At 40.4% G+C, this 14,847-nt stretch overlaps 1 protein-coding gene across 4 annotated transcripts in view; it reads right to left on the reverse strand.

The window, feature by feature from the left end:
• PBX1 (PBX homeobox 1) overlaps positions 1-14,847 on the reverse strand; it is a 282,525-nt gene that overhangs the window by 14,278 nt on the left and 253,400 nt on the right. For all 4 annotated transcript variants that reach the window (XM_060134242.1, XM_060134251.1, XM_060134267.1 and 1 more), the window contains one exon: positions 13,938-14,027. In XM_060134242.1, coding sequence (XP_059990225.1) covers positions 13,938-14,027 — 90 coding nt within the window. The remainder of the gene's footprint in view (positions 1-13,937; positions 14,028-14,847) is intronic.

Consider the following 14,847-nt stretch of genomic DNA (forward strand, 5'->3'; position numbering starts at 1 on the left):
AACTAAAGCACACGCACACTTACACCCATCCACACACACTGCACAAAAACACACATAATTTCCACACACTTTATCATACTGACGTAGAGCTAATACGTGTTCAGAAAATACTTATGGCACCTAAAAAATGTGCAAACACACACAGATGCTGCAGATGCTGGAAAAGAGTAGCTCTATAAGACAACAGATAATTATATTTACTCATATAGCCAAATCTGAAAAATTCAAGCAAAGGGTATTTTTTTTACTCTCAGTATAAATTATCTGATTGGCTGATACAGACAGCTCCAGATTCTTCACTTCAGTTTCATAACCTTTGATTTTGCCGTGGCTTTGTTGAAAGGCTATTATCTACTCAGGGTACACACAGGAATTGTATACACACCTGAACGAGAAACGGTGGCTATCTACGGAACACACACATAACTCGTGGTGTAAACCTTGAGGCTATTTACCATCACACAGGAAGCTAAATCCTCTTACACTTTCCTGACCATCCAAGAGACAGCAATTACCCCAGATTATCAGACCAACAATGACATGTCGCGTAAAGAGAGACACCGAGCCAACTTCACATCCCAAAGACTGGCATATTCAAGTACACTTAGGACATTAATAGCAATTTACGTGCCATCACTGAGACAAAGCCACAAAGGCTCCGTTGGCAGCCTCTTATTTTGAAGCCTATTATTTGTGGGAGTTACAGGCTATAATCACAACAGAAACTTTCAAAACCCTTATCTTCCGTGACGCACCAAATCTATTTCAGAGCCATAATTGCTATGTCACTGGAGAGTCTGCTGCTTAATGCACTCAAATGCCATTTAGTGTTTGCAGGGTCATTACAGCTAACAGAAGGGTAGGAGGGAGAGATGGTGGGAAGTTGTGGGGTACAGGCAGACAGAGAATGTTGAGGGGAACGTGCTAGAATGGGGCATGAGGCTCTACTGTGCCTTATTTAGGGAACGATACTGTTGTTTTGAGAATTCTATGTAGCTATGAAATGAAGGCAAGTGCTTGGAAACTACGTACTCAAGAATTCAGAGTTATTTTGACACCACTCCAGATATCTTCAGTGGATGCTGGGGGATATCCTCTTTTATTCTGAGATTCTCATCCAAGTATAAGACTGGGTTGATTTTTTAAATTTTAATTTTTTCCCTTTTAGATTGTCCCAGCAATCTCTGCAGTGGAAATCTTCCAGCTGTGCTGTGGGCTCAGGAGTCTGACTTGGCTTTTCTATATGCGTTCTGCCAGGGAATGAGAAGGGCAGAGGGGAGTGATGATGGTGAGATGTCAAAATTCAATCATCTAGAAGAATGTGCTACCTTTCAGATGGTAAAAGAAGATGCAAGGAGACAGATATAGCCTCCAAAATATGAGAAAACACCTAGTCACTCAAAAGACCATTTTTTAGACCTAAGTTGAGCTAAGGTCGTAAGAAAACTTTTAAATTATATGTAGCTTTATTTCTTCCACCTGGCTATAAACTAGCCAATGACTTATTTGGCAACTCCTAATACTTAGGGGAATAATAGACATAGGGTAAATCTTCAAGGAAAGTTTTGACTGACTAATGTATCTCTAGGTTTTTTTTTTTTTGCAGTACGCGGGCCTCTCACTGTGTGGCCTCTCCCGTTGCGGAGCACAGGCTCCGGACGCGCAGGCTCAGCGGCCATGGCTCACGGGCCCAGCCGCTCCGCGGCATGTGGGATCTTCCCGGACCGGGGCACAAACCCGTGTCCGCTGCACCAGCAGGCGGACTCTCAACCACTGCACCACCAGGGAAGCCCCTCTCTAGGTTCTTTTAGACAATTCTTGGGTTCTATTTTATAGTCCTGAGTTTTTTCATACACTAGAAATACACAAAATGTCAAGCCAGTTCAGATTGCAGGGTTAATATTTTTTTTAAGATTGCCACCAGTATCACATGTAGATCTGCCTTTAGTTTTCCCAGGATAACAATCCAGCTTTCACTCTGAAGAACCTTCCACAGAAATAGACAGAATGAGACCTGGGGCCTTATTCCTCCTGAGTCTTCCTCCATTGAGAAATAGAATTTTCTCTATTTTCTAAATATTGGCCAAGTAAGAAATGGAATCATACCTTTCTTGTGTAAGAGTTCCTAGAAATCAATAAGAAAAACATGAGCATTTCAAGAATGCATAAAAAAGAGTAACAAACAGATGAAAAATGTTCAATCTCATTAGTAAATCAAAGAGAGATACAAATTAAATTAAACTAAAAATGAGATGGCATTTTATAATGTGATAATTGAAAAAGACTGAAAAACTGCTAAGACATGGTTATTGAGAATGTAAGGAAATGGGAAGGATCAAAAATGCTGGTAGGAACCATAAATTAATAGGAGTTTCCAGGAGAAAAGTTTACAATACATCACAAAGGCCTTAGATTTGTTCATACCCTTTGATCTAGCAGCTCCATTTCTAGGAATTTATTCAAGGAAATAATACAAAACATGCACTGAATTTTCTGTACTATGATGCTTACCACAGTGTTATTAATAATAGTAAAAAAAGAGAAAAGAAAACAGTTTAAACGTTCCACAGTAGAGACTGATTAAATAAATCACGGACCTTCCCAGTAACAAGCTCTTATGCAGTTATTAAACTTATGTTTGAGAAGAATGTTTAATGATATGGAAAATATTCATAATATATTTTTAGTAAAATAAGTAGGCTACAAAATGATGTGTTCCATATGATCCTAACTTTTCTACACCCACACAAAACATACTTAGACACAAAATGCTAGGAGGCTGCCACGCAAAAAATTAGCAGTAATTTTCTTCTTTGTGAATTGCCTGCATTCTCCAAATTTTCTACATTAAATATTAATTTGTAATCAGAAAAAAAAGTAAATGTAAAATTTAAACAAAGTGTAGGAAGGAAAGTCCACATCTAATTTAGGTCTTTGTCTTGTGTGTTTGAAAGGTCGTGGCCAACCTCTACAGCTCATTGGAAAAAAGACCAGTGCAATTAATGGTCAAATCCAAGTCTGAGGAAGGAAGATGGAGGTAAGAGGGACTCTTCTGCCTGGAGACTAGTGCATTAGCAGGTGATTTCACAACTCTCTTCAAAATATAATTACCTGTCAGGAGTATTAATCAGTTGTTTTTCCCATTCCACAAAAATTAAGGTCAAAGGAAGGAGGCTAAACATAGCAAATCAACTTAGACAAGATGGAGAGTTGCTTGAAAAGAAGCATTTGATCTCTTTTTAATTTTCCCTGTCCCAATGCCCAACACAACTGGTTAATAGTAAATTCCAAGAAAATGCCTGCTGATCGAATGAGTGAATATGAATGAATGAATAAATGAAGGAATTGTAGATCAAGCCCAAGTCTTCAGAGATAACACCTGCCCCAGAGAAAAGCATGGGGAAGAGAAGAAACAGCAACAGATACCTGGTCTCTGAACATATGCATAAAAGAGTTCTAGCATGAATTAGTAAAGATTATTGGGTATAAGGTATATGGAAGTTGGAGGTAAAAGATGGGTACTGGGATATGATAAATAGAGAGAAAAAGAAGAAAAAGCCATCGTCTTATGGGAGAGACTCTTTCTGGACCACAGAAACCCCAAAATGTGTAGGGGTTCCAGGCAGGCAGAAAATCCAGACACAAGTTGGTTGCTGGTTTTTCAAAAAAAGAAAGCAAGCAAAGAAAAACCTCTTGACAATAGGTTCAAGTAGGCTCACTTCAAAAAGTATGCATTAAAAAAAATTTAAAAAAAAAAAGCATGCATTAAGCACCTAGTGTGTACCAAGTCTGAAAGGAAGGCTGGGGTACAAACTAGAATCCTCTTCAGAAACCTACGGCTGAGAGGAAGTAAAGAAAAGAATCAGAGAAGAACGCCCATTCCAAGCCCAGCGCACTAAGTACTACGTAGGAACAAGGAAGAACTTCTAGGAGAAGATAATCCTGATCTAAACCCTGTAAAATGGGCAGGATTATGAGATGTTTTCCCACTGCCACAGGTTCCGGGCCATGGATTCTACTGCTTGAGAATTTTAACCACTAGCAATTGTCGCTAGGAAAGGCCAAGCTTACTAGGACAAGAGGGTTAAAGAACCAACATTTACAGTGCCAGGCACTGCTCGAACATGTAATCTAGAGAAGTACCGGGGCAGGTACTTGGTGATTTAACAGCAAAAACAATCACTCCAGACAAGGAATGAAAATTGACACCCATAGGTATATTTTTTCTAACCTTTAGACGTTTTTTTATTGCTGTTGTTCTGATGCCTGATTTCATCCCTCACTAAACTTTTTTTGTTTACATTTTTAAGGTCCTAATTATTTTAATAAAATTAAGTAAGTTAAATAAGTTAATGCATGTAAAGTTAAATGAATTAAAGTTAAATGAATTAAATAAGTTAATGCATGTAAAGTGCCTAACACATGGGAAGAAGTCAGAAAGTGTTAGTTATTAATACAATTATTAAATGTCCTTTTAGCCTGTTAATTTTCTCTTCTTATTGTTTTATAATTGTTCTTTAATTTACTGCTTTATACCACTTCCTTATTTTATTACTACTTGATCTGTTTTATAATCTTTGTAAGTATGTTCTTAGAGGAGGCTATTTACTTTAACCACTCATTCTAGCTTATTTTATGTTGTTATTATCCTCTTTGCTACTTGCATATTTTAATTGCTTTTAATGTTCATTTTGCCATTTCACATGCAATTTTATCCATCTCCTGCCTTTTTATCATTCCATTGCCTTCTTTCTTCTTAATTTTCTGTTTTTCTTATTTCCTGGATCTTTTAAATTTAATATTTGCCATTATTTTTTTCTATTTATTTTTTCTAGTTTTGTTTATCTATTACCCTTGTACCTGTTGCACTTATTCTTTTAACTTATTCTTTTAAATTTTTATTCTTTTTAATTATTAAAAATGCCAAGTACTAAGTGTCGACAAAGGGGGCCACTTGACAGAAGTCCTGGCCCAGTGAAGCAAGGTGGCTCCTTTTCATCTTTTCTGTTGGCCTAGGAAAAACTGCTACTTGTATAGTTAATGCCCCAGTTTCTTCACTGCTGATCTTCCATCCTCCAAAAACATTACTTAACATGTATAATTTATTAAGTTAACAGGCAAAATTTTCCTCTTCTTCCATTTCACTGTCCCCAAATTAAAACTTCAAAACAAAACAAAACCTCTATTGATATTTGGTACCTAGATTCCTGAAACAGTCTTGCCATCTATTTTAGTGAATCATCAAATCTCTCCGTGAAGAGACACTTGATCTAAAATCTCTCTTCTCTCTTGTGTATGATCACTGGGTCCCTGGCTAAGTTGGCTAGCCAAATATGACATAATAGTGGTGAAGAGTAAGCTATATCCAGGGAAGGACTTACTTACTATATAAGTTTTAGATTTAATTCTAGTAAAAGAACCAACCAGTCTTAAGCCTTCTATACGCTACCCTGAAAGGATATATAACAGAATAGTCATAACTGAGTTCTTATAGTTCTTTCCCATATCAGCCAGGCTCCAAAATATTTATTACTAGGAAACATAACGGATTCTCTTACTGTAAGGTTCTTGACACCTCCCTTCATTAAGCGTAAGATCTAGAGGTTCAAGTGTCCATCTGGATAAAGGGAAAGAACAGAAGCTTCGGAGTTAGACCGTCTTGGCCCACACCCTGGCTCTATCACTGACGGGCTATTTGACTTTTGGGCAAATTACTTAACCTCTCTGAGTCTCCATTTTCTATCCATAAAATGGAGATGAGAATGTTTATAAAGACACTGGATTAGGGTACTCAATAACTATTATGAATTAGTATTCTTAGTATGGATATTTGTGGAGGTTCAAGTTATCCCCAGAACTTTAAGCATGTAATTAATTGTGCTTTTGTTCTTCTACTCCTCTAAAAAGGCACAGAACCCTCAGTAGTTACGCTGGCTCTCTGTAGAACTCCTGAGCTCTGGTGAGAGAGGGATCTGAAACTTCCCTCATGAGAACCTCATCCTCTTACAGAGAGAGTATCCTCAAGGTCTACAGGTCGGCTGAGGCTGGCTTCCACACTCCCAGGGACTGGACCCCTCTAAGCCCCGAAGAGTTTTTAGAAATGTAGAAAGGTTCAAGTCAAGATGAGTTCAAAGACACGTCTGCCTTAGGCTTGAAAAATTATTAGGTTAGCTGAATTAGTGGCGGACAGAGTGGGAAATTATGATGGCCGTTCCCCAAATTCTTTAAAAATCATATTATGTTGATTATATAAAGGTGGTGTAGTCCTTCCCTTTCAGTGAAGCAGGGGACTGAACCAGGTAACTCCCAGTCCTTCTAGCCTTCTGTGACTTTACAGAGTGCAAGAACCATGTCCTATTGATATTTGCATTCCTGGTACTGGATATCAGAAGGTTCTCAATAAATCTGTCAAATAAAGAACTTATTCATTTACTTAACCTGGTTAGTTGTTCCAGACTCAAGTCAGTCATGCCTTCTGCCTTATATATCTGTGAATTTGGAGAATATTTAGGGATCCAAATACTTAATATTTAAAGATGTGGAACAGAATATCCCAAAACTCACTTAGAGCCAGGTGTAAGTAGAGATTTTTAAAATGTACCAAAGTTAAAAATAACAATTGGATTTTCTTAAAAAAGAGGTCTAATATTTTCTCTGAAAACAAACTTGTCTAAGAACATGGAACTCCTTCCCAGATGTCAAGAAGAGGGCCATCTTCTGAAATCAATACTAACTTTTCCCCACAATTAAATTCAGCCAATTCAATTAGCTTAATATTTACCGAGGTCTAAAGGGGCTATGCCACTTTCAGGAGCAACCACAAAAACAAACTGCCCTTTTGAGGTTGTAACTGTTTTTTCTTTATGGAGCAGAAGGCGCGGTCGACTTGAGTCTGGAACAGCTAACCCAATCCTAGCCCAAGGACAGCATGGCTGCAAGGACAAATGTGGGCCCAACCGGACAGGATGCTATAACACATCGATTCCAATGAAAACAGCATGGCGTCATTGTCGTGTCAGAGATAGGACTATTTCCAAAAACACAAATTTATCTTTTCCTTATAGCTTTGAAGTATTTCCTCTCCTCCTGGATTTTCTTGGGAGTGGAAAAACATCATGCTTATAAGTAGAACAGGGATACTGGAAGAGGCCTTTGACAACATCCAGCTCAACTGTCCTTTTTAGAGTACAGGAGACTGAGTCTTATCGAGAGAAAGTGACTTGTCCACAGTTACACAGGCAGAAAGTGGCAGAAGTGAAAGATGTGTACACACATTATAAATGTGATCATGTTTGGAGTGATTGTATCACTAGGTTTGAGATCAAGAAAATTCTTTGTGACTACTTCTACTTCTACAAAGAGATAAGGAATCTCCACAGAAGGATACTTATTTTAAAGTCCATGGTATGGCTCGTTTGTGCAGCGGGGAGTAGGTTTCTCAAACTATTGCTGGTTGGTCTTGAATTCCTCTCTTCTGCTATATAGCTTAATTTCAAATTCCCTCCTAAACTACAAAGCTGATTGGCTCCCTTGTCCTAGTATTCCAAGAACAGGAAACGTAATCTCAGATAAAGTGTTGAATGAGACTGAAAGTTAAAATACATCTTGATTGGCATCAGGGTTTCTCCAACTTGACCTGGATATATTATGATGTAGCCTCATTCCCCGAGGTCAAAAATGCTATTGATGACATATTTATTGAAGGAATGGATGAATGAATTAATGAATACATGAATGCATGAATATTTAAATATGCCATTGAATGATCTGGCCTCATTCATCTTCTGTACCTTTAAGGACTTTCACCTGGCAGCCGGTGAAAAACAGTGGATTGCATATGAAATTACAATATTGGGATTTTTTTTTTTTTGCTTCTCCAACTATTGTGGGCTCAAATAAAATGCTGTTCTAGTCTCGAATGCTCAGTTGATACGGTATTAAGGCTGAAAGGCCTCATCACATAAGAAGCTAAAGGGACTTTCCCTTTGGCTCTGTCATCAGGGAGAGCCAGGCTTATAAGCTTCTGGAAGGTGGGAGTCCATCTCCTCTGTACTGCTGCCTTCAACCCTGCAGAGACTGGTTCACCATGTTCAAGCCTATCCTCACTCCCTTTACCCCCCAGACTGGGGCTGTTCACTGGTCCCTGGCTGCAGCACCAGAAGGTACCCAAAGACAAGTAACTGGGAGCACGTCTGAATATGTTTTAGTAACTTCAAAATTCACATTCAGCTTGGTAGAACAATTAAAACTTCATATAATTAAAGTGAGTTTTTAAAGATCTGCATATGACTTTAATTATCACCCTCACTCTCCAGTCTTACAAGTCCACATGTGGCAACATCTTATTAATATATACTTTAAGTGGAAGGAGGTCTCTCAGAAGTAGTTAAGAAAAAATGAAAATGATGGCAGGTGGCCAAGTATTACCAAGTAAGCCCTGTGATGTTTAAATGCCTGAAACGTGTTCACTTAAATAGTTCTCTATTTTTGTCCCAATGATTCTATATTTTATTTATTTTCTTCGTAAATGTCCTTTTGTCCCTTTGCCTAACGTGGGAGAAAGCAAAAAAAAAAATAAAATAAAAACACGTATGTTATGGTTTACAAAGATCAAAGCTTCATATCTATTTTTCCACTACTATAATTATCACAAAGCAAAATCAATGAGACTTTTCTGTCATAAACTGACGTTTATGACACTTTGCCTTTATAGAGAGAACACTAACACTTTATTTCTATTTCACTTAATCTCTTGAATAATGACAATCTTATAGGGGTATCTGTCAACATTTAAGATGTGGCTGGAGTGAACTCACTCCCTTAACTCACATGTTATTTTATTTTTAAAAAATTTATTATTTTTTAATATTTATTTATTTATTTGGCTGCGCTGGGTCTTAGTTGTGGCACGTGGGATCTAGATCCCTGACCGGGGATTGAACCCAGGCCCCCTGCCTTGGGAGCACCGAGTCTTAACCACTGGACCACCAGGGAAGTCCCCTCTCACATTTTAAAATAATCAAAAATAATTTCACCCTAAAAACTAATGCTTTCTGCTACCACAGATCTCCGTGAATTCAAAGGGAGAAGTTCATGTAATGCAAGCTCTTCCTCCTTCCCTCAAGATCCAACTGAAAGGGGAAGCGATAGGGTAGGCTAGAAAAGATGGCGGAGACTAACTCAACTGAAAGAGTTTTCTGGAAAGAGGAGCCTACAGTTGAGCCTGGTGTCCCTTGAGTGAACAGTAGGAATCAAAAACCATACTTGTAGGACTCCAGAACTACTAAGCTGAAAGGACCTTAGAGCTTGTTGATGGGATAAATTTTACAGATGAAGCAACGATACAGAGATGAAGAGACTCGCCAGAAGAAGGATCCAAGTTTCCTGATTTCAGGTTGCTGCCACTGTCCACCCGTTTGTTTGTGCAGGTTCTAGTCCCACGTCTGGTAGAGAAAGCAGTGAGAACCCCATGAGAAACGGTGTTCTCCAGGCTTGTGGTTGCCAAAGGGGAGTGGGGATGGCGGAGGGAAGGATTGGGAGTATGGGGTTAGCAGATGCAAACTATTATATATAGGATGGATAAACAACAAGGTCCTACTGTATAGCACAACTATATTCAATATCCTGTGATAAACCATAATGGAAAAGAATATGAAAAAGAATATATATATGCATAACTGAGTCACTTTGCTATACAGAAGAAATTAACACAACATTGTAAATCAACTATACTTCAATAAAATTAAAAAAAAAAAAAGAAACGATGTTCTCTTGCTGTATAGATGGCTACCCCACAAGCAGGTTTTGATAAGGGGATTCTTTTAGGAAAGAAGGTGCTAAAGAATTCAAAGGGTAATTCTCTTGACAATATCATCACTCTATAACTTCATCTATTTAATGCTGATCTGACTCTTAATTCTCAGAGAATCTGCCTTGGTCAAAAAGTTTAGAAACTTTTTCCAAAAAGAAAGACTTAAGAAGCTTTTTGAATTAAATTGAATTAAAAAAGATAGTCTATTTGTGGGTTTTGAATTAAAAAAGATAGTCTATTTGTGGGTTAGTAAGGCATTTAAGAGAGAAAATCATTACTAGGTATTTTACAGCTGTTACATAAGATGTGGCATTTTTTAATTCAGTGGTAGCTTGTCTTCTGATTTATTCATTCAACAAACATGTTTTGAGCAACTAATATATGCATTTTGGGACCACATGCGTATTTGGGAATGAAAGACAAAGACTGATTGAGTGTGTCTGTGCATATATCCATAAGGCAAGGGAGTGTGTGTGTGATAAAGTGGAGAGAAGAGAGGAAGGAGGGCTAAGGAGAAGAAGACAAACAGCAAGGAGGATCTGGGCGTGGGAGAGTCAGTGTGACTTGGGGAGTGAGGGGGATGCATAGGTAGATGGGGCCGGAGCGTGGAAGACTCTGAAAATGTCCGACTCAGGGATTCAACTTGCTTAGGTGGGCAATAGAGAAGTGCTCTTGATTTCTGGGCAAGGAATGACAAAATTCTGGGGATGTGTGCAGGAGAAAGGAGACACTAAAGGCAGTAACGGTAATTAGGAAATAATCACAATAGCCTAGCTAATGAACCATTTCTAGAACGAGGATGGTGGCAGTGGGAAGGGAAACCAAAGAGTGGATGTGATAGCTAAGTGATCTTTCAGTCTGTCTAACTGACAGAGAAGTGAAGTAACCTCCCTCCATCACTTAGAGCCACTCTAAACCCAGTAAGCATTGCCCGTTGTCATTTGAGAATACAAAGCACTCAAAAAGGTATAATTTAACACAACTTAAAATTGATACCAAAGCAACAGACCGTATCATGAGCAGCCTTTGATTCATTTATCCTGTGTCTTAAAGACCCAGGGTCTTTAACGCTCACTCTGGCTAAGGAAGGGGGTCCTTAGGCCTTGCATAACTCTGTATCCTTGTCAAAAGTGTACCTTTCCATCAGAAGAGAAAAAAGTGACAACTGTGCCCTAACCTATCCTCACTAGGAACTACCTACTGGGAAAACTGCTCACACAAGAGGAGGAAAAAGGTCAAATTAGAAAGTTATCACTTATAACTTTTCATGCTGCATTCATGTGGAAAAACGTGTGCTTTGCCAAGCCCATTCCTACCTATTTTCTCATTTTCCCTAAAGCAGTCATGAAGGGTGAGAATTACCGGCCCCATTTTATAAAAGACAAGGTTTGACGCCTGCCCATGGGCACATGAGAGTTACAAGGACCAGAGTCTCCCAACTCCCAACGCAGGGCTCTCACCACCACACCTTACAACCCGATCACTACGTGGCCTTAGTTAAAGGCAAGCCGTCTGAACTCTACAAGATTTAAAATAGACGCTGGTTGGATAAGATGTGAGTGCTGTGAAAATCCAGGCAGGGGAGTAGATAAAGGCTGCCCAGAAAATGTCCTCCACTGAATGAAACACAATCCAGCCCAGCTGGGAATTCCATTGCTGCCATGGGTTTTGGAATTGTTTATTTCTATTCATTGGCTCCAATCTCTCATTCCTGTCCTTGTCTCTTCTTGTCTACCTCCTTTTCTCTCTCTCTCTCATTTCTCCTAGCAGCCAGTGCCCCTCTCTGCACATACACATGCTTCAGCATCTAATACCGCTCTCTAAAAATACATCCCACAAGCTTGGTCTCCTGCAAGGTGGCACAACTTAAAATTGATACCAAAGGAACAGACCGTATCATGATCGGCCTTTGATTCATTTACCCTGTGTCTTAGAGACCCAGAAATAAAATAAACAGTTCACAGGGGAAAAAAATTAATGCAAAATGAGAGACTCTTTCAAGTGGCATTTTCCAGCCCAGTTTTTGCGGTGGGCTTATGTAATCAGACATAATGATCTGCACATGTTTGGTTACACTATTTCAGAAATGATTCCCAGCCCACCAGATGACGTCAGAGGGGCCAACGTTGACCCCCCAGAGTCTGAGTGCCGCTCTCTCCTGTGCTACCCAATTAGGAAAGAAAGATACCAAATAGCAGAACTGTCAGCCCCACTTCCTGCCCAGTCATGTAGACTTTCTGCAGTTCTCTTTCTGAATGCGTCCATAGTCTCCTCCCCACACTCTTATACTTTCCTCATGTTCCTCTCTTCCACTTACATACAGAGCAAAACTTTTTCTGGAAAGACCGATCTTCTAGCTCAAAAAGATCCAGGAAATGTATAAATGCCTATGTGCTTGAAACTCCCCATACAAACACAGAACAACTTAATTCATTTGGAATCCATGTTTGAGAACATAATTCTCCACCATGGTATCTTGGATTTTTTCTAAGCAGGCGTCTGACAAGTCAGCCATGAATACAGGAATAATAATTAGTATAAGCACAAGAAGGGAAAAATCCCTCTGCTCTGGAAACCCTTTCTAAAAAAGGGACACAGGTGCCCAGAGTATGTTTAACAGGGTCAGCTCTAACCTCCCTCCTTCCATCCCAGAGAGGAACTTGATAAATATTATATAAACTCAGAGGAGATTCTGCCTAAGGAAGGTAGAAAATAAAGAATTCCTAATTGGAAGGGGCCTTAAAAGTCACCAAGACAGTCATCCCCTGGTACTTAACTCCCTTCCACAACATCCTTACCAAGTAGTTAGCCAAACAATGTCTGAACGCGCCAATGATGGGGAATTCTTGGCTTCCAGAGGCAAAAGATCCCTTCTTTGGACAACTCTGACTGCATCTTAGAAAGGCCCTTGAGGTGTTGAAGTGAAATCTGTTTCCCTGAATCTTCTACTCAGTGATCTATCCTACCTCCCTTTACATCATTCACGATGAATCCAATCTCTCTCACTGATGACAGCGTGTCTCAAACTATTACTTACCAGCCAAACCTTCTCTTTAATGGGCTAAGAATTCCTAATTTTTTCAACCGTTCCTCATCCGATGAAACATCTGGTATCCTCTTGCTTCCTTCCAGTCTGGCCATTGTCATATATGATTTCACCAATGCAGAGTTAAAAAGCTATCACCCTTTTCATTGCAGATACCATACCTCAATTAGTATAGGCTAGAATTACATCAACACACTATGCCTACCTTTCCTTCCCTCCATCCCCAATTTACTTTAATCCTAACAACAGAAACAACAACAAAAAATCCTCACCATCATCCAATCATAGTTTTCTTAGACAGTTCTGAGCCAATAGTCCTACTGGAGCATCTTATGACCTCTAAAAGCCCAGGAAATCACCTCTGATCTAAAGAACAGCTTCCTTTTCCAGGCTGCCCCCTTGTCCCAGCTTGCTGTCACCGCTGCTGAGATAGCGGACGATTGATCTGAGAAATCAAGTTGGATTGCTGTCCCAAATCTACACTCGATTCTCCTTGTGTCTGTCTGATCGATTTCACTCTGTGCGACATAGCTTGTCGCTATGAATTTTCATGCTAGTCAGGAGCCGCCAGCGCACCCAAGAACAAGTAGAAGATGGTCTGCACCCCTCCCCATCCCTTCAGCATACCCAGCCTCTGTGTTAATTTTTTTTAATCGTCCTTAGATGGGAGAAAGGTTTTTTTTTTTAAGACCACAGACCTGGATGCAATGGATTTCGGCTACTGGTTTTTCTCCCCAGGTTCCCAGGCCCCCGCTGGTGGGGACGTTTCCTACCACTGTTGTACTAGGTGTCACCTGTTTAGCAGCCCCTCTCAGCTGAACGCATGTGGCCGCAGGTGCCATGCAAACACTGATTGCGTGTGACAGCCCTAGACGCCAGCTGCCTGCATGAAGCCTGCCCAATCGCCACTTTTTTTGAGGGTAGAATGCTGCCGACGGCATGACCGATACAGAAACAAGAAATAGGTGACCGTAAAGCTAAGAAGTCCTACTAAGTGGCGTTCTGAGCCCTATGGCTTTGAACTAATTGATAGTGATAGAATAAAAACAAAGGGTGGCGGGGGGAGCCTTGTTTTCTTACACTGATGCCCTGCGGACTGTACATCTGACTGGCTGCGAGTCCGTCACTGTATCCTCCTGTCTGGCTGATAACATGGCGAAGGGTATCCACCTAAACAGATGAACAACAACAGAGAGGAAATTAGTCAGGGAGATGCAGGGAAAGGGAGGCACATCATCATCACACAGGCTACCATTTGGGCTCGCCAAATTAATGCGATCACTGGAGACATTCTTCCTGGGAAAGGAACCATTAGGAGGAGGCTGGGCCTCCTCTCTATGCCGAATCCACTATCCTTTCTGATTTCAGTAAGGAAGACAGAAAAATGGTCAAAGAAAGCTGGGATTCCCAACACTGAAACTAATTCAACAATGCTGCATGAGGCGGCAGGGAGGGGTGATAGAGGGGCTGAGAGTGGGGAGAGTGATGGGATTTTTCCCTGCCCTCCGGATCATCCTATCTAACTTCTTTGCTGGGGATCCTACAAAAGTCAAGGTTCTGTGTAGAGGGGCTTGGCCAGGCCCCTCCCAGAGAGAGCAGTGTGCGACTAATGTTGTCTTACTGAGGACTTAAATGATGGCCAGCTGTTTAGTCATCTGACCGAAGTCTGACTATATCTCCTCGAACTTGTTTCCAGGCAATGTTTCCTGAGCAGGGCGCTGAATTACCGGCCAGGTGGTCTCTTCCAGGCATGTAAAGCTTCCTGCTCCTCTGGCAGGGTGGGAGCCTGGATGCGCTTGGCTCAGAACTTCCCTAGCGATTCTGACCCAGAGCACAGGACCTCACCCGGTCACATCAGGCTGCGTGCTGACACAGGAGGATGGCTTCTGAGCTCTCGTGAAGGCGAGCTGCCGACTAGGGAGCGCTGAGGGTTTACAACCACACGCTTGATTTTTGTTTCCCAGCATGGACTTATAGACTCATCACCAGA

Source organism: Lagenorhynchus albirostris, chromosome 2, assembly GCF_949774975.1.
Source record: "Lagenorhynchus albirostris chromosome 2, mLagAlb1.1, whole genome shotgun sequence".
Lineage (NCBI taxonomy): Eukaryota > Metazoa > Chordata > Mammalia > Artiodactyla > Delphinidae > Lagenorhynchus > Lagenorhynchus albirostris.